General features: G+C 43.6%; 1 protein-coding gene across 1 annotated transcript; it reads left to right on the forward strand.

Annotated features, from left to right (window-relative positions):
• Positions 1 to 1,469: 1,469 nt before the first annotated feature.
• LOC121458361 (valosin containing protein) lies at positions 1,470 to 19,538 on the forward strand. The gene is made up of 17 exons (XM_041667592.1): positions 1,470 to 1,777; positions 6,530 to 6,641; positions 6,822 to 6,994; positions 8,145 to 8,287; positions 8,769 to 8,899; positions 10,359 to 10,490; positions 11,534 to 11,636; positions 13,283 to 13,416; positions 13,497 to 13,632; positions 14,300 to 14,412; positions 14,841 to 15,005; positions 15,107 to 15,229; positions 15,489 to 15,701; positions 15,889 to 16,197; positions 16,466 to 16,621; positions 18,546 to 18,700; positions 18,863 to 19,538. Exons 1-17 carry the CDS (start codon positions 1,761 to 1,763, stop codon positions 18,966 to 18,968), a joined length of 2,421 nt encoding a protein of 806 aa, XP_041523526.1. The 5' UTR covers positions 1,470 to 1,760; the 3' UTR covers positions 18,969 to 19,538.
• The last annotated feature ends 1,172 nt before the right edge of the window (positions 19,539 to 20,710 follow it).

Below are 20,710 nucleotides of genomic sequence, written 5' to 3' on the forward strand. Positions count from 1 at the left end.
GCTTTAATCCCGGCACTCGGGAGGCAGAGGCAAGTGAAGTTCGAGGCCAGCCTGGTCTACACAATGAGTTCCTGGACAGCCAGGGCTATGTAGAGAGGTCCTGTCTAAAAATATCAAAACAGAAATGAAAGAGATGTTTCTCAGAGTAACTCCGTCTCTAGAGCCAAACTGTCTGAGATCAGTCTGGGGTAGGAGGTTAAGGGTGAACGGAATCAGGATTCTACTGGAGCTAACAGCCTGTGGACTACAATGAGTGCCAATTCATTGTCTTTGGAGGCCTAAGGACCTTAATCCCAGCCTGGGGTTGACTTTCTTGCTCTTAGGCACTGCTAAAGTGCTGTGTATTCTGTAGAAGTCACTGACCTCTCTGAACCTGAGTGTTCCTCCTTAGTAGTGATATTTATACACTACCGCAGGGGGTATGGACTCCCAAACCCCGATAAACTGTGAAGCTTAGGGGATTACTTAGGAGCGTGCAATGTCAATAGAATGGATTAGGAGCTGGGGTGCTGCTGACTCAGTACTAGGGTCCCGGAGAAAGGGTGCCTCAGCTAGTCTATCTCTGCAGCACTCGCTGGCTTCAAACTCTCAGCCCTCCCGCTCTTAGCTGTGGAGTACTGGCATCTAGGGTCAATACCACCATACCCACTTGTTTTTGCTTTTTTAAATTTGATTTAATTAGTTTTCAGACAGAGTCTCACTATGCAGCCCTGCCTGGCTGTGACTTTTTTTTTTTTTTAAATAGATCAGGCTGATTGAAAACTCAGAGATCCGCTTGCCTCTGCCTCTGAAGTGTTGAGATTAAAAGAATGTGCCACCACACTGCTTTTCAAATTTAATTTTGAGACACTGTATCGATGCTAGAAGTATAGATCTGCGCCACTACACCCGATCTGGTTTTGTTTTTCAGAAAAGGTCCTGTCTCCTGAGTTGATCTCCAACTAATAATCCTCCTGCCTCTGCTTCCCAACTGTTAGGATTACAGACCTGGCCCAACCACCACGCCCTTCGTTGGAGTCAGTGTTGTAAAGGAGCACGAAGGGTTGGTGTAGTGGAGTAAGAGGATCCCCAGGATTGGCGAGAAATGAACTATGTGGGTTACCATTACAACCCAACTAAACTAATAGGGATTCAAGCCATTGTGTCAGGTTCTTCCTGCAGCTTATAAACTGAGGAGCCAATCAACTGGAGCCAAGTAGGAGAGGCCTCCTCGGAGGAATTAAAGGCTCTCCTTTTACCAGCCGAGCTGGCCTATTACTTTTGCTGATTGGTCAGGAATCCCAATCCGTCGAGGAAGCGTAGTGCTGCGGCCAATTGACGTGGCGTTACTAGGCGTGTTGCAGCCTTGAGGCGGGGCCAGACCCTAAACGAATTTTCTGATTGGTCGTGGTCCGCGGGTTGCTGGGGAGAGGCACGGAGAGGCGGGCACGAGTCCCCAGGCAGGCGTTGATTGGTGGAGGTGAGGGCAGCTCTCCTTCCGATGATTCGGCTCTTCTCGGCTCAGTCTCAGCGAAGCGTTTGCAGCCGTCGTTTGATTAGTCGCTGCCGCTGGACCCCTCGCGGATCCGGAGCTAGCGTCTCCCGCCCGCCTGCCGCCCCGGTGCCGCTGGGAGGAAGCTAGAGGGAGGCTGTCTGAGGGTCTGTCACTGCTGTTGATCCACCTCCTGAGTGAGTCAAGCCCGGGCCTAGCCGGTCGCCTGCCATTCTCGTAGCCGTTACCCTCAGGCCGCCACAGCCGCCGACCGGGACAGGCGCGCGCCATGGCCTCTGGAGCCGAGTAAGTGGATGCGCGCGCACGGCCGCCGACTGCGGCGGCGCGCACCGTGGGACTCGCCGCGCTGGGTAGGCCCTGTAGGGCCGCGTCGGAGAGTCTAGGCCGGGAGGAGAGACGGAAGGAGAGGAAAGGGGCGAGTGAGGGCCTCGGGCCGGGCTGTGCACCCGCGCGCCCCCTAGGTCGGGCCCGCGCTGGGCCTGGGTCGGAGCCTGGGCAAGATGGTGCTGTGTCATGCAGGCCCCGGTCGGCCTGCCTCGCTCCCTCGGCACGGCGGCCCCGGCCTAGTTAGGCCTTAGGGTCCACGCTGCCAGCGCGGAGCTCCATGGCGCTGGGACACCGGTCGGGCGCTTCTCCGACCACTCGCGGAAGACCCTGAGCCCGCGAAGAGAAAACACTGCGAGCCGGAGGCCCCGACTGGGCCCAGTGGGCGTGGACTTGGGGCCACGTGAAGGCCTCTGGAGCCCCGGGACTCGGGAGGGCCGGGCTGAGCAAGCCGGGAGAAGGAAGCCCAGGTCGGCCCTGGTAGAGCCGGACGGCCTTGCCGGAGGTTGGCATCTTTTGCACCCTGGGTAGTGCGGGCCCGATAGGGAGAGGGAAGGTCGTGCTTTTCTCAAATGGCGATTTTCACCTCGTTAGGCCTATTGTAAATACCATGAAGCTTTACCTATTATTATTACTATTATTATTATTTTATCTTTGTCCAGGGGGTGGCTAGAAAGGTGTTTTTCTATTTTAAGGTGCTGAAGTTAGAGTCTGAGTTGGTTTTGTTTTGTTTCTGCTTTCTGTATTACGACTTTCAGAAATTGTAGGTTAGAGTTGACTTAGTCTTAAATAACTCTTAAAAACACATCTCTTTCCCAAGTAGCTACGATTAGAGATTGTTTGGGCCTTGGGATTTTATGGCCCCAACTTTTTCAGGAAAGCATCAAAACCCAGTTACTTCAGACATTCCCTTTAGAAACTAGAGCTACCCAAGCAAAAAAGAAAAATCAGCAAGCGTAGGAAAATAATTTATACAAATCTTCTTGCTGTTTTGAGGAGATTAGCTGTTTTGAGTTTCATTTCCTTGGGATGAAATATTCACTCAGTTGCTTAGTTAAAAGGACTATTAGTATTTTAAATAGCCAGGGTGGGTGGGGTGGTGCACGCCTTTAATCCCAGCACTCAAAGGCAGAAAGTTCTATCTGGGCTAGCCTAATTTACATTGAGAGTTCCCCGGACTACCTAGTCACTGTCTCAAAAACAACAAAGTATACTTTAAAAATTATTCTGTAGTATTTCACCTTTGTTTTATTTATCTTTTTTTAAACTTTATTTCATGTGCATTGGTATAGTGATGTCAGATTCTCTTGAACTGGAGCTACAGACAGCTGCGATTTGCCATGTGGGTGCTGGGAATTGAACCCAGGTCCTCTGGAGGAGGAGTCAGTGTTCTTAACCACTGAGCCATCTCACCAGCCCCCTATTTATCTTTTTGTAAAGTTAAGTTTTTTTGCTTATTTTTCAAGACGGGGTTTCTCTGTGTAGCCCTGGCTGCCCTGGAACTCACTCTGAAGACCAGGTTGGCCCTGAACTCAGAGATCAGTTTGCTTCTGCCTTCCAGGTACTGGGATTAAACTCAGCCACAGAGTCAAGGTTGTTTTGAATATCTGGGCTGCCGGCTGGTGGTGGACGCCTTCAATCCCAGCACTCTTGAGGCAGAGTCAGGCGGATCTCTGTGAGTTCAAGGCCAGCCTGATCTATGAGAGCTATTTCCAGGACAGGAACCAAAAAAGCTATGGGAAAACCCTGTCTAGAAAAATTAAAAAAATAAATAAATAAATTAAAATAAATGAATATCTAGTCTTGCTGCTGTACCACCCTTATCCCCCAATAATGGGGTCATAGAAAAGTCACAGTATGCACATTTATATCCAGATTTTTTTTTTAATTAAAAATCCTGAAATCTGGCGTCATAGATGGTTTTTACCTTTAGGTCTTCTTGATGGTTCTTACCTGAACTTCTTCCAAGTTCCCTTGTGTGGTTTTGAGTTCTAGAAAGGACCTGAGTCATGCAGACGATAGATTTCCCTAAAGAACATTTAGAGCTGCAGCTGCTCTCAGCTCTAACTCCATGGGTAGATGAGTTACAGGTCTTTAAAGGCATACCACTCATCTCCAGAGCCAGGATCAGGACTCGGTCAGACTGGAGTTGCAGTCTTTCTTTTTTTTCTGTTTCCAGACAGGGTCTCTCTGCGTGCGTGACAGCCTCCCTGCCCTGGTACTCACTTTGTAGACTAGCTGGCTAATCAATCTCAAGTGCTGGGATTAAAGGTGTTCGCCACCATGTCCTGATTCTGAAATGCAGTTTTGAGATTAAAATACAAAGTGATAACTTGAGGAATTATCTTTAATTCAGTCCTGTAAATAAAATAAGAAGATGGGCAGCCTCTGGGCAAAGTAGTTTGAGAAAATGGGAAAATAGAAAATTTGGTGAATACACTTATTTTTGGAATCTCAGCAGCATTGTGGCCACACCCTTTGAAATGAGGAGGCAAGTTAGAGCTAAGGAAACTACTCTGGAAACTAGTTTATCTGAAGTAGTGATTAAAGAAGTAACATAGCTGAGTATGGCTCTGATGCCTCTGATTTCAGTCAGGAGGATCACTGCAAGTTCAAGGTCAACCTAGTTTATACAGTCAGACAGGGCTATATAGCAAGGCCCTTCATAATAATAATAATAATAAAACAATAGTCTATAAGTGAGGGTAAGATTATTTCCAGTGGCAGTGCTTTTTTGTTTGATTTTGCTGTCTCATCTCGCTCCTAGAACAATGTGATGCTTTATAAGCACTCATTTATGATTACTACTATTGAAATAGACTTGCTATGCTGCTCAGGCAATTGCTGAGATACAGGCATGAAGCACTATGCCTATTATTGATTTGTTGCAGAAATAAGTTTTTTTCCTCCCCTTCATTTGCTTTTTCCATCGTTTGACTTCTATTTTGGTTAGTAACGTTTCTCAAACCTTGGAAGAAAAGTGTTTTGGGGGTTTCATTTGTTTCTTTTTGATGAGATAGGGTTTCACTATATAGCCCCAGCCTGGAATGCTGTGGACTAAACTGGCTTCAAATGCATAGATAATCGACATGCCTCTTCCTCCCAAGTGCTAGGATTAAAGGCTTCCACTGTTCGTGGTCAGAGGTAACTTTTCAGAGGGAAAGACCACTGAGTCTAGAAATAAGCTAATTATGACATTTGGTACCAGTGTAATGGTTTAGAAGGTAAAGGCACATGCTGCTAGACCTGACAACCTAAGTTCAGTCCATTGAACCCACATGGTAGGAAGACAAAGCAACTACCATAACATATATACATTCAAGACAGATAGATATAAATAGTGTAGAAAGAAAGGAATTAGTATCACTTTCTAGTGAATAACACTAACTTCTAGAAAATTAGTGGGGCCATAAGGTCCCACCAGTTCCTCAGTAGTTAGTGGCAGCTAATGGTTTGCATGGGTAAAGAGCCACATTTCCTCAAGTAGTGTAGCCACTGGCAGGTTGCTCATGTAGATTACCCCTCATCATGTTAACTCTTAATTAAAATAATTGGGTCACATACACAAAACAGGAAAAGGATCAGTGGGAGAGGGCCTAGAGAGGGCAATGGGGGCTCATAAAAAATATATACATGTATGGAAATGTCAATGAAACCAATCATTTGTAATTAATTCATGTGGTAATAAATTTTAAAAAGAAATATGGCTTCTATTCCTTTCTTTCTCTTTTCTCCTTTCTTTCTTCCTCCTTCCTTCCCTCCCTCCCTCTCTCCCTCTCTCTCTTTCTTTCGACAGGGTATTCCTCTGTAACCCTGGCTGTCCTGGAACTCAAGTCTATAGACCAGGCTGGCCTTGAACTCAGATCTGCCTCCCTTGAGTGCTGGTATTAAAGGTGTCATTGCCCAGCAACAACTTAGTTTCTTAATTTAAGTGAAGGATTTGAATTTTCCCATGTCTCAAAAATTCTCAGCCAGGCATTGGTGGCGCACGCCTTTAATCCCAGCACTCGGGAGGCAGAGGCAGGTGGATCTCTGTGAGTTCGAGGCCAGCCTGGTCTACAAGAACTAGTTCCAGGACAGGAACCAAAAGCTACGGAGAAACCCTGTCTCGAAAATACAAAAAAAAAAAAAAAAAAATCTCAATTTTTGTTTCTGGATTAACAAAAGTCATGTGCTTTTATAAAAATGCCAGGGGGAGTTGGCGCCTCTTTCTGAAGGTTCTAGGCATGTTTATTTATATATTACTTTTTGTTTTATGTTGTTTTGTGCTTGGTGGTCTTGTAGTACTAGGAAATGTTCTTGGATTTATGAGGTTTATTTTTTGAGGAGGATAGTGCTAAAAGTTTTTTGTTGTACAGAGGCTTGCTAGGTAGAACATGGCTTCCCTAAACATTTCTCTGGCTTACTTCATTCCTTTGGAAGACAAGCAATAAGAACTTTTTCAATAGCGACCATGCACCAGGCGATATGAAAGCATTTTCATTTCTTTCTTAGTCATCGTTGCTGTCCTGGAGCTAGCTTTGTAGACCAGGCTGGCCTCAGAGATCCACCTGCCTCTGCCTCCCAAGTGTTAGGAGTAAAGGCATGTGCCACTGCCGACCTGCTTATCTGAGCTTTTAAGCTTCATCTATCCATTCTTTCTTGCCTATGTGAATCTTAGGGATTGGTGGAGCTCAGTATCCTTTAGATCTGATCTCATTTTCTTTGTTCTAGTTCAAAAGGCGATGATTTATCAACAGCCATTCTCAAACAAAAGAACCGACCCAATCGGTTAATTGTTGATGAAGCCATCAATGAAGATAACAGTGTGGTGTCCTTGTCCCAGGTAAATTGGGTGTACAGTCCAGTCTTTACTGCACTTAAGTAGAATGATTTCCCCAGCTTTCTTTTGTCATTTTTCTTGCAGTGACAGATAAAGTGGGGGTTTATAGGGAATTCTAGCCTAGAGGGCTTCAGCCTACTGAAAAGCTCAGTGGATCCCAGTCTTTAACTGTTTTTTTCTTAGCCCAAGATGGACGAACTGCAGTTGTTCCGAGGCGACACAGTGTTGCTAAAAGGAAAGAAGAGACGGGAAGCTGTGTGCATCGTGCTTTCTGATGACACATGCTCTGATGAGAAGATTCGAATGAATAGAGTTGTTCGGAATAACCTTCGTGTTCGCCTAGGGGATGTCATCAGGTGTGTGTGGGGTGGAGGGGGATGTGAGGCCATATACTACAGCCTGCATTATAGACACCAACCCTCCTCCATTAAAACCAGGACGGAATCCATGGCAGTTGCATATGTAGGAAGCTACCTGGTCATGGGAAGACTCATGTTTTCAGGGTTGTCTTCAGGTTGCATTGCCTTTCTAGAGACTTCAAAATCCACCTCCCCTGCATGGTTATTAGGACAAATTGGCATCTCCATGGCTTTCTTAATGGCTTGTGATGGTGCTGTAATGAAGTGGAAGTGAGAGTAGGAAGGGAGGTCTTCTAAAACAGTACTTCTAAAAATAAGTAAACCTTGGCTGGGCTTGGTGGTGCACACACGTGGGACCCAGAGACAGGTGGGGCTATGAGTTCAGGCTAGTGTGGTCTACATAGTGAGACTGTCTCCAAAAAGAAAAAGGAAAGCAAAAAAGATAAGTAAACCTGGGGAAGAAGAGCATAGTTACAGCTAGACCTAGGATTACTCTTGATTTTGGTTGTTCTTCCCAGCTAGGCACGAGGCTCCCACAATCTCCAGTTACTTGGCCAGGATCAATCAAGTTTCTGAAGTTTTTTTAAATTTAAGTACCTTCTTGAGCCTGCTTAGTCACTTCTCAAGGTGTTTTGATCTTGTGATTGAGATTTTTTTTTAATGTCTTTCACTGACATCAAAAGTTTCGATTTCTCTTGTTAAACCTTGCTGTCCGCCTCCCCCTTGTAAAAGTGGGATATCAATATTAACTAGAAGGCCAGACATGTTAGCATGTACCTATATTCCCAGTAATCTGAACACTGGGGAGAGACAGGCGATGGTCAGTATTAACTAGAAAAATTATCCTTGACTTTCATATTGAAGACTTCAGTGGTAGAACTGTGCATATGTGCGGCTTCCAAGTATTCTTAATTTTGACTTGATGAGTGGACTTCTATTCTCTTGTTGTGGTTGTGACTTGTCTTAGTTCTGCTTGGCTGTTCCTTTGCCTCCTCTCCCACCCTGCTCTCCTTCTTCTCTTCACCTAAGGCCATCCCTGCCTTTTCTTTTTCGCTTGCCATCAGCTGTCTGTGCCAGGCCCTTTCGGACACCCAGTGCTTGGGGCTGCAGTGTGGTTGGTAATGTGGAGTCTGCTTGTCATCCTCAGCATCCAGCCATGTCCTGATGTAAAGTATGGCAAACGTATCCATGTGCTACCCATCGATGACACGGTGGAAGGCATCACTGGCAATCTCTTTGAAGTGTACCTTAAGCCGTACTTCCTGGAAGCTTATCGACCCATCCGGAAAGGTGAGAGAAACTGAGTCTAAGAATGGTTGATACTTGAGTAAACTTGGAAACGGTTCCATGTTATTTTCATATCTACGAGTATGCATATATGTATCCTGCACACATACTTGTTTGCCTTCTCACCTCCTTCTGTGCTCCAGGATAGTAAGTAGTTCTCATGTATCTCTGAAGAATGATCTTTTTGCTGACTGTCAAGGTTAAAGTGTACAGCTCTGCCATTGTTGGTTGTAGTGAAAGCTTAGGCTATCTGTACCCTAATTGTTTGTTAAAGGGGACTTCTGTCATACCATTTCTGTATACTAGTCTTGAGTAGCAGAGAAATGCAATACAGATTAGAGTTTTACTATTGCTGAATAGTAATAATATTACTATTGGCTAGGGAATAAGGGTATCTACTGAGTGATCATGGGTCTGGTGGAGAATTTTCACTTGATCTTGTTCTTGACACCTCTAATTTTGCTTGTATTGCTTTGTATTATAGGAGATATTTTCCTTGTCCGGGGTGGGATGCGAGCTGTGGAGTTCAAAGTAGTAGAGACAGATCCCAGCCCTTACTGTATTGTTGCTCCAGACACAGTGATTCACTGTGAAGGGGAGCCAATCAAGCGAGAGGTGAGTTACTCCCTTATCCTAGTTTGTTTTCTGTTTGTGGTGTTGGAGAATTGAACCCAGGGTTTGTGTATGTTAGGCAAGTGCTCTGCCACTGAACTGTATCCCCATCTCCCAATTTTATTACCACTCAAGTGGCATTTGTGTTGGTTATCAAGCTGAATGCTTTTGGAGATTAGATGATCTTTATGGAAGTGAAAAATCACCTAAGTATAGAAAGAACTCAATGCCATGGATTTGAGATGAAGTCTAGAAGACGTAAATGATTGACACTGAGTGTGGTGGTACATGACAATAATCCTAATGCTTAGGAGGTGGAAATGGGAGTATTACTGTAAGTTTGAATCCAGCATGATGGTCTATGATGGAAGATCCTGTCTCAAAAAATATAAACGGGCTGGAGATATGGCTTGGTGGTTAAGAACACTGGTTGCTCTTCCAGAGGTCTTAGGTTTAATTCCCAGCACCCACATAGCTGTGTTTGATCATATTATCCCTCCTTGGGTTTTTTTTTTTTTTTGGTGTGTGTGTGTGTGTGTGTGTGTGTGTGTGTGTGTGTGTGTTTTTAAGGCAGGGTTTCTCTGTAACAGTCCTGACTCAACTTTGTGGACCAGGCTGGCCTTACAGAGATCCCACCTGCCTCTGCCTCCCAGATGTTGGTATTAAAGGCATGTCCCAACACCACTCAGCTTGTTTGTTTGTTTTTTAGACAGGGTCTCACTATGTCACTTAAGCTGACCTGGAACTCACAGATCTGCCTGCCTCTGCTTACCAAACTGGGATTAAAAGGCATGCACCACCATGCCTTATTCCACTGGTCCTCCCTTTTCTCTTCCTACTTCATGTTTCTGTTTCTATTTCTTTGTTTGTATTTTCCCCTTTGGTGGCCCACTGAATTTATTTAGAGTTGATCATTGCTATGGGGGGTTATTGACCAGCTACAGCTTGCCAGTGACTCAGTGACTGTACCATAAGGAATATGATTCTGTCTCCTAGCAGCCATTAACTGCTTACAGCTTGCTCCTCAGGGTTGGGTGATGCTTTATGAACCACCCTGACTCCATTCAAAATGGGATGTTAATGGGCCTAGTCATGTATAGGTTAGCTTTAGTTTTAGGGATCCCTTATCAATAAGACTAAGGGCTGTGACAGAAGAGTTTTTTGTTTCTGTTTTTTGTTTGTTTTGTTTTCCTTTGACAGGGTATTGCTAAATAGGCTGTCTGGAACTGACTTTGTAGCCTGAGCTGGCCTCAAATTCAGTCTTTTCTCTTTCTGCCTTCCAAGTGCTGGAGATTACAGACGTGTGTCTTTACATCTGGCTTAAGATGAGATTCCTATAGAAGAGAATCTTCTCATACAGCATATTTTCCCATATCACATAGTGGGAGGGTTTAGAGAAATTGTATTTTTGCTGACAATACTATTCCTGTTTTCTTTGTTCTTTGTATGCTTCCATTTCCAGGATGAGGAAGAGTCCTTGAATGAAGTAGGCTATGATGATATCGGTGGCTGCAGGAAGCAGCTAGCTCAGATAAAGGAGATGGTGGAATTGCCATTGAGACATCCTGCGCTCTTTAAGGCAATTGGTGTGAAGGTGAGCATCCTTAGCATTTAGAGAAGGCTCTAAATTCATTAGAGCCATTATAAAGAACAAATGGGTAGTGTATATTTGTGGATACATACACATACATAATATACATTACAGTTCTTTCATGGATCATATTAAAATGTTAGCCATAAGTTTGCCAGTTTTGTAGTCCATTACTCAATAAAGGAAGAAAATTGATCAAGTATTAGATTTCTGAGTTAAACATTTGAGTACCACCTATCTAGAATATAGTTTTCTGATCTTTTCTATGTAATAGAACATACCAAAAATGAAATGACTAATTTGCCTAGTAAGCATACAAATGGTTTTGACTTCTTTGAGGGCAGTTTCAGTGTCCTGTGGATAAGGCTGCAGACAACTTCAAAGAAGAAAAGTTGCAATTGATTACTGATTATTAAAAGACAATTTGGGCTGGGCAGTGGTGATGTACACCTTAAGTCACAGCACTGGAGTGCCGGATTTCTTAGAGTTTGAGGCCAGCTAGGTCTACAGAGTTCCAGCACACAGCCAGGGCTACACAGAAAAACCCTATTATGAAAAACAAAAAAATAGACATTCTAACCTGAGATTAAATCAGAGCAACAGTTCTCAACCTGTGGGTCATGACCACTGGAAAACACATATTTCTGATGGTCTTAGGTACCGAAATGCCTCAGTAGCAAAATTACCATTATGAAGTAGCAGTGAAAATTTATGTTTGGGCATGTCTAAGGCCATCAGAAATACGTGTTTTCTGATGGTCATGACCCACAGATTGAGAATCCCTTTTCTAGTAGGTTGTAAACACCTGTGAAAGCCTCTAACAATGAAAAACAGACCTTGCTTTCTCCAGTGACCTAGATCCTGTTTTTCAAATTGAGCCCTTGTCATAACATGTTAGTCTCCTGTGGAAGTTGAATTTATAAATGTTACCAACTTGCTGGCATCACTTTCCCTGTCAGTAAAAGAAATGTAGTTAAGCTAGTCTAGGATGGATGAAGTTGGAGGAAGGTAAGCTCCTGACCATAACTACTCTCTACTTTCCTTAGCCTCCTAGGGGAATCTTGCTATATGGACCTCCTGGGACAGGGAAGACGCTGATTGCCCGAGCTGTGGCAAATGAAACTGGAGCCTTCTTCTTCCTGATCAATGGTGAGAAACTTGGTCTATCTAGTATCTGACTAGACCCATTTCTGAGTTGGGAAGCTCACAGACATTCCACTTGTACCCATACATTTCAGCATATTTTAAAATATTGTTTTATTTTGGGACTGGAGAGAGAGAGCTCAGTAGTTAAGAGCACTGGCTGGTCTTCCAGAGGGCCTGAGTTCAATTCCCAGAAACCACATGGTGGCTAACAAGATCTGGTGACCTCTTCTGCCTGTAGGCAGAGCACTGTATACATAATAAATAAATCTTTAAAAAATTGTTTTATTTTAACAAGTTTGTTCTGTTTTGTCTGCATATATGTGTGTATACTATGTGTGTGCAGTACCTGAAGAGGCCATAAGAGAGCATCAGAACCTCTAGAACTGGAGTTAAAAGCTGATTGTGAACCTATGAACCACCGTATGTATAGATGCTGGGGATTGAACCAGGATGTCTAGCAGAGTAGCTAGTTCTCTTAACTGCTGACTCATCTCTCTAGCTTTTAGCTGTGTGTGTGTGTAGAAGTATGCATGCACATGTGTCCAGTTCAGAGGATAATCTCATATTTAGGTGTAGTCTACCTGGCCTGGAACTGTTCAAGTATATTAAGTTGACTAACCAGCCAGCCCCAGGAATCCACCTACCTCTCTAGTGCTGGGTTTACAAGTATGTGTCACCACGCCTATTTTTCTGTTATTTTGACAGTAGGTTTTAGGGATCTAACTTGGGTATTCATTTTTCTAAGGTAGGTAGACTCTTAGCACTTGAGCTATCTCTGTATCCCCACTTAAGCATTTTCTGATAAATGAGTATATTTTGGGTGTGGGCAGTGAGGTGTAGGATGGGAGTTAAGACATGGTTTTACTGTGTGGCCTGGCTGCTTTGCTTTGTAGACCAGACTGGCCTTGAACGCACAGAAAACCTCCTGTTTATGCCTCCTGAGTGCTGGGATTCTCTTCTTTTTTTTCCCTTGAGAAAGATTGTGGATAACCTGAAGACATTAGGGAAACAAGGTGTAAAAATGATCAATCAAAAGGTTGTTTTGTTTTGTTTTTGAGGCATAGTTTCTCTATGTAGTCCTGGCTGTCTTGGAACTCAGATCACCTGCCTCTGTCTCCTGAATGCTGGGGTTAAAGGCATGTGCCACCGCCACCACCACCTGGATAAAATCTATTCTTATCTGAGAGTTTTTGTCTGTCTTTAGAATGATACTTAGATCTTAGAGGTCCAATGGCAAGTAGCCTTTTACCAAATCATCTTTGTCATCTTCACAGTTGGAACTGTGCTATGGGAAGTATGCAGAGTCCATTTCTAGTCTGATCTGGTAGCTCTGGCTTGAGCTTGATAACGGGCCGAGAATGCTGTGAGAGACAGAAATGACTACATTCTTACTCAGGACCTGTATTGGGGCTAGGGAAGAAAATACAAAACAGTTTCTTTCGAGATTGTTTTTTGTTGTCTCTGAAAAAACAACCATTTTATTAATTTATTGTGTTTGTATGAGCATGCACACACGAGGAACAAATATTAGTTCCTTCTTTCTACCACGTGGGGTCCAGGATTAAACTCTGGTTATCAGGCTTTGTAACAAGCACCTTGACCCATTAAGCCACCTCACTGGCCCTTTCTTGTCTATTCTGTATCTTCAGGTCCTGAGATCATGAGCAAATTGGCTGGCGAGTCTGAGAGCAACCTCCGTAAAGCCTTTGAGGAAGCAGAGAAGAATGCTCCTGCTATCATCTTCATTGATGAGCTTGATGCCATTGCACCCAAAAGAGAGAAAGTAGGAACTTACCTAGGGGGATGGTGGGGACTTGGAAGGTCCTGACTTAGTTTCTAACCAGACATACTGTTTTTTCACAGACTCATGGGGAAGTGGAGCGCCGTATCGTCTCTCAGTTGTTGACCCTTATGGATGGCCTAAAGCAAAGAGCACATGTGATAGTTATGGCAGCAACCAATAGACCCAATAGCATTGATCCAGCCCTACGGCGGTTTGGTAAAGAACCAAATTCTTTCCAGCTTGTTCTTTTTGTCTGTTTGGTTTTTAAGACAGGGTTTCTCTGTGTAGGTAGCCCTGACTGTCCTGAAATTCTCTGTAGATCAGGCTGGCCTCGAACTCAGAGATCCACCTGCCTTTGCCTCCTAAGTGCTGGGATTAAAGGTGTGCGCCCCCACTGCCCAAACCAACTTGTTCTTACTTGTTGGTATATTATAGTTCTGCTGGCTTGATTTCCTTATCTCACTGTCTTTCTCTCACTGTTAAATCCTCAGTTTCTTTGCCATGGCAGGGCCTACTGTCTTTTTTTTTTTCCATTCTGTATTCACTCTAGAACAGTAGTTCTCAACCTTCCTAATGCTGCCACCCTTTAATACAGCTCCTTATGTTATGATGAGCCTCCCGATCATTAAATTATTTTGTTGCTACTGTTATGAATTGTAATGTAAATATCTGATATGGGACCACTGTGAAAGGCCCTCTGACCCCAAAGGGGTTATGACCCACAGGTTGAGAACCATTGCTCTAGAGTAACTACCTATCTTGGTTTACCTAAAGGTTTTGTAAGTTGTGAGGCATTAATGTTAACTCTAAATAAGAGAGTTGTGGAGTGACTTGTCTATGATCAGCAGTTACTTCTGTTTTACATTCCTGTATTGTCCCACAGGTCGCTTTGACAGAGAGGTAGATATTGGAATCCCTGATGCTACAGGACGCTTGGAAATTCTTCAGATTCATACCAAGAACATGAAACTGGCAGATGATGTGGACTTGGAACAGGTGGAGTGGTGATGATGGATGGCCAAGATTTAGGGTAGCTCTGTTTTTAGGAAGTTGCAAGGGACTACAAACATAACCTAGTATGAAAGGATTCATATCAGTAATCCTAGGACTCAGGAAGGGTTGAGGCAGGAGGATCTTGAGTTTGAGGCCAGTGTAAGCTACACAGCAATTTTAGAGTTGGATGGAGATTATTTTGGTTTCAGGGCAGGAATACGTTTTTAGTTGTTGGAGCAGCTTTATTTCCACCTCTCAAATCCAGGCTTGAGTATTTAACATCTCTGCCAATAAATGGTCTAGTGTATCTCTTCAAGAACACAGGAGAAATCAGAGATAGGAATCGTGGGATGAAGTTAGGATTCTGTTTCTGACTTCTTAAGGAAGCTGGGTCTTAAGGATAGGTCATCAGTAGATCTTTCTCTCTGCAGGTAGCCAATGAGACTCATGGCCATGTGGGTGCTGATTTGGCAGCCCTATGTTCAGAGGCTGCTCTACAGGCCATCCGAAAAAAAATGGACCTCATTGACCTTGAGGATGAGACCATTGATGCTGAGGTCATGAATTCCTTGGCAGTTACTATGGATGACTTCCGGGTAAGGACCACATCCCCAAATTAGGAACACAAACATGTATTCTGTTTTATGCAAAGCTTCCCTCCCCATCTCATTCCCACTTTTTCAAACACCCTTTTTAGTGGGCCTTGAGTCAAAGCAACCCATCAGCACTTCGGGAAACTGTAGTAGAGGTGCCACAAGTAACCTGGGAAGACATTGGAGGCCTGGAGGATGTCAAACGGGAGCTTCAGGAGCTGGTTCAGGTAGGCTAATTTGCCCTAGGGTAGTCGGTCATTGCCTCGGTATGTAGTAGTTGGCCTTTTAAGCCTTAGACTCAAAAATTAGAATCATGAGTACAACCCAGAAGCCTGCTGTTAGCCAATTTTAGGTAGTAAGGAGCATATCTTCAAAAAACTTACATCATAGACCATAGGATGTACCATGAAGTAGATGATAGGCTTATGATTAATAACAATTTTATTTAAAATATGGAGGTTAACTAAATTATCTTTTTTTTTCTAGTATCCTGTGGAGCATCCAGACAAATTCCTCAAATTTGGCATGACTCCTTCCAAAGGTGTTCTTTTCTATGGACCTCCTGGCTGTGGGAAGACCTTGCTGGCCAAAGCCATTGCTAATGAGTGCCAGGCTAACTTCATCTCCATCAAGGGTCCTGAGCTGCTGACCATGTGGTTTGGAGAATCTGAGGCCAATGTCAGGGAAATTTTTGACAAGGTGAGCTATCAGAGGCTGGCTTATGTTCATATGTTTTTGGGCAAGGTAGGATAAGAGGCTATTTCTCCAGAGTCAAAACCATTTTGTTACTGGCAGTCCAGCTGGGCATTGGTGGTTATTTTGTTTTCTTTTTAAGTCTGATAAATCTAGTTAATACTTGAGTTGATCTCTTTTTTCTCTTTCACAGGCACGGCAAGCTGCCCCCTGTGTACTCTTCTTTGACGAGTTAGATTCAATTGCCAAGGCTCGTGGTGGTAATATCGGAGATGGTGGTGGAGCTGCTGACCGAGTCATCAATCAGATCCTGACAGAAATGGATGGCATGTCCACAAAAAAGAATGTGTTTATCATTGGAGCTACCAACCGGCCTGACATCATTGATCCTGCTATCCTAAGACCTGGCCGTCTTGATCAGCTCATCTATATCCCACTTCCTGATGAGAAGTCCCGTGTTGCCATCCTAAAAGCTAACCTGCGCAAGTCCCCAGTTGCCAAGGCAGGTGCAAAGTTTTCATTTGTAGGGACTTTTTTTATGAAGCTAATATAGAATGTTTTTTGATTCCTGAATAGAATGCCTTTGGAGATCTCTGGGTTAGCTAAAGGGAACATGGACGTTTTGTGATTATTAGGATAATTTAAGAAATAAAGAAGAAAATGGAATGGCAGAGGCAGGAGCAAATGTGTTTAAAATGGATGGCCCAAAGATCCATGTGCCCCCGTGGCAGAAAGGCACAATGCTAAAGTAGCTCTTTTGCTTCCTTTAGGATGTGGATTTGGAGTTCCTGGCTAAGATGACTAATGGCTTTTCTGGAGCTGATCTGACAGAGATTTGCCAACGTGCTTGTAAACTGGCCATTCGTGAATCTATTGAGAGTGAGATTAGGCGAGAACGAGAGAGGCAGACAAATCCATCAGCTATGGTGAGTCAGCACTTTGTCTAAATGTGCCAGTCTAGGGGCCATTCTCCATGAGTTGAGAGCAGAAGGTATTAGGAAGGGTCCCTTGACTGAGATGTTAAGATGGGTATCTAAGAAAATGAATAGTAAACAGCTAAGCTAAGCTGGGTGTGGTCCGTGTCTATTCCACTGTGCATACCTATTCCATCTCTCAGTTGTGAGTACAAAAAAGGAAGTGAACCCATGTAGAAAGAGATGGTTGACTATGTGTTCAGTTTAAACTTGATGCCTAGAGGGAAATGAAAGTACAATTGTGCAACAGTTAAACCAGGTTTTATTTTTATTTTTCAATTTTATGTGCATTGGTGTTTTACCTAACATGTATGTGTGAGGGAGTCAGGTTTCCTGGAACTAGAGTTGCAAACAGTTGTGAGCTGCCATATGGGTGCTGGGAATTGAACCTGGGTCGTCTGGAAGAGCAACCAGTGCTATTAACAAACTGCTGAGACACTCTCCAACCTGGAAAAGATTTTTTTTTTTTTTTTTTTTGGTTTTTCGAGACAGGGTTTCTCTGTGGTTTTGGAGCCTGCCTCTGCCTCCCAAGTGCTGGGATTAAAGGCGTGCGCCACCACCGCCCGGCCGGAAAAGATTTTTTTTAAACTTAGAGTCTGGACTTTTCCATTCTGGTGGGGAAGGGAATCCATGTACTTCCAAAATGAAAAATGTAAACGTATTTATTTATAAGAATGTAAAACACAGAGAAACCCTGTCTCAAAAAAACAAAACAAAAAGAATGTAAAAACTAGCTCGGCAGTAGTGGCGCACGCCTTTAATCCCAGTACTCAGGAGGCAGAGGCAGGAGGATCTCTTGAGTTCGAGGCCAGCCTGGTCTACAAGAGCTAGTTCCAGGACAGCTAGGACTGTAACATAAGAGAAACCCTGTCTTGGAAAACCTTTAGGGGGAAAAAAAAAGTGGTTCCACTCTGTTTGGAATTCACTCTGTGAATGAATAAGAAATGAGCAAGTGGCTTTCTTTGCCTTTGTAATATAACTGTTAAGGCGTTTCTTAGAGAAATAAAACAATTGATGTTGGGAATTAGTTTCATAAATCATAGCAATTGGAGTTAATTCTCAATAGAAGAGTAGGGGTTAAGCTGGGATTTGAATAAAGGAGTAAGAGGGCAAATAACTTCTAGAAAGGTTGTAGGAATCAGGATATATGAAGACAGAATTTCCAGGCCAGCCTAGGCCTGGTCTCAAAAATACAAAGCAACTATAAAGTATGTGTTAACTGGAAATGAAGCTTCTAGGTAAAACAATGTACAATATAATATGTAATGAATATTGGAGATCTATTGACACTCTGATTCTAAATTTGAGGTTTAAGGTGCTATCGTCTCTTTACTAATTTCCATGTGTCTCACACATCTAAGTTAACTGCTGGAACAGTTAGGATACAAAAAATTTGCTTATTACACTTCAATCAGTATCTTTTTTTCTTTCTTAAGCCTCTGGCAACCTCTGATAAGAATTCTTTCTGTATAGTTTTCCCATTTCTAGGATGCACTGGTACATTTTTAAATAGAGCAGTGTCTACCTTTAGGAAATTTGGCCTGGCACCTGATTAAGGTTGGAGAGTCAAAGATCCATAAACTACTACAATAATGGGAGGATAGGGGGCTGGAGAGATGGCTCAGTGGTTAAGAGCATTGCCTGCTCTTCCAAAGATTCTGAGTTCAATTCCCAGCAACCACATGGTGGCTCACAACCATTTGGAATGAGGTCTGGTGCCCTCTTCTGGCCTGCAGACATACACACAGACAGAATATTGTATACATAATAAATAAATAAACATTAAAAAAATAATAATGGGAGGATAAGGAGACCAGGGATGGAGTGCAAACTGGGTCCTAACTAGCATAGTGGTCTGTGCTTACCAACTTTACAGGAAGTAGAAGAGGATGATCCAGTGCCTGAGATCCGCAGAGATCACTTTGAAGAAGCCATGCGCTTTGCCCGTCGTTCAGTCAGTGATAATGACATTCGGAAGTATGAAATGTTTGCCCAAACACTTCAGCAAAGTCGAGGTTTCGGCAGCTTCAGGTAATCTTGTTGGTGGCAACGGGCAGTTTCTAAGTTGCTTGGGGGACTTGGACTTGTAGAAACAGTGGTGGGGACTCATAAGGAGGCTAGAGCAGTAGTTATAAAAACCTTGCACAGGCCCTATCCATATCTTCTTTTTTGGCTTTTTTCTTGTATATACAGATTCCCTTCAGGGAACCAGGGTGGAGCTGGCCCCAGCCAGGGCAGTGGAGGTGGCACAGGTGGCAGTGTGTACACAGAAGACAATGACGATGACCTGTATGGCTAAGTGGTGTGCCAGCATGCAGCAAGCTGGCCTAGCTGGACCTTGTTCCCTGGGGGTGGGGGCACTTGCCCGAGAGGGACCATGGGTGTACCCATGGCCTGTTCCATTCCTCAGTCTGAACAGTTCAGCTCCAGTCAGACTCTGGACAGGGGTTTTCTGTTGAAAAAATTACAAAAGCGATAAAATAAAAGTGATTTTCATTTGGGAGGTGAAGAGTGAATTACCAGCAAGGAATTGGGCCTTGGGCCTACACCATTTCTGTTGCAGAGTGGGGTGGTGCAGGCAACCTGTGGGGTGTAAACCAAGGCACCACCCTCACCGTTACCACAATAAAGCATCTGTACTTTTCTCAATGCTGCCCAAGCCCTCCCTTACCCCTAGCCAACCTGGGTAGGTGGATGAGGGGCCACAGTTTGCTGGGTGTTTATATAGAAAGTAGGTTGATTTTATTTTACATGCTTTTGAGTTATTGTTGGAAGACTAATCATAAGCAGTTTCTAAACCAAAAAAAATTAAAAATTAAAAAAAAAATGACATGTTGTAAAAGGACAATAAATGTTGGGTCAAAATGGAGCCTGAGTCCTGGCCACTGTGCCTCTTCTTTTCCTGGAAGTTTGCATCCTACTGACATACTCAGGGGTCCAAAAAAGTTTACACTTTTAAAAAATATACCTGCTTTTGTGTAAGTGTCGTTGCATTGCAAGTAATTTAGAGGACACTGTTGGGTATCAGTCCTCACCTTCTACCTCTTTTGAGACTAAGAAGACTCTTTGCTGTTCCTTACATCTGGCTTGGGAATTTTGGGGGGGATTCTTTTCTCTATAGTGTAAGAGCCGTGGCTGTCCTGGAACTCACTTTGTAGACTGGTCTGGCCTCACAGAGATCTGCCTGCCTCTGCATCCCAAGTGCTGGGATTAGAGGTTTGCGCCACCACTGGCATAGGTTCTTTATTCTCTCCTTCCCATCATGCTCCCTTGGGAGCACTAGAATTATATACTGTTGGCATCTGGCTTTGTGGGTCCTGGCAATTCAAACTCAGGTCCTCACATTTAACGTGGCAAGTGTTTGTTCACTAATCCATCTATCTCCCTAGCCTTTCATACTCTTGATCCACAACTAAGGATGGGAATGAGTTTATTCCTTATTCTTTATCACAAGGGTAAAACCCACCAGGGACAGGATAATGCCAGGATACTTTGGGATGAAATTTGTCACTGACCTGTGTCTTGTACATGGGAAGAACTTAAATCAGAAATTTCTTTAAAAAAAAAAAATTGACTCCTACACTCCTGAAGAACCCAATAAAATCCTTTCTCTCTTCTCTGAGCATCCAGGATTTCCTAAAAGCAGTCCCACCCCTTTTCTTTAACACTTTAATGCAGCTTTACTAAGCAGGGTGGGTGGGGATAGCATTTGTTTTATACTTTCTTGGACTATACATTCAGCATCAGTGGATAGGCATGTAGTGAAGGGCAGCAGCCTGATGGGGCTGCATGTGTGGCGAATGTGTTCCCCTTGTACCTGTATTTGATAGTGAAAACCAGGTTTGTAGAACCTTTTATCCTGAAGGATTAGGTTGGGGTACTCTTACTAGATTTGCAAAAAAAAAAAAATTTGGAGGGTTGGACATGGTGGTTCACTCAGAATGTATGTAGAGGCAGACAGATCTCTGAGTTTGAGGTCAACCTGGTCTACATAGTAAGTTCTAGGACAGCCAAGGCTCTGTCTCAAAAAATAATAATAAA

This window comes from Microtus oregoni, unplaced genomic scaffold (genome assembly GCF_018167655.1).
Source record: "Microtus oregoni isolate MIOR12 unplaced genomic scaffold, Mior012 000017F_ref0000208, whole genome shotgun sequence".
In the NCBI taxonomy this organism is placed as follows: domain Eukaryota; kingdom Metazoa; phylum Chordata; class Mammalia; order Rodentia; family Cricetidae; genus Microtus; species Microtus oregoni.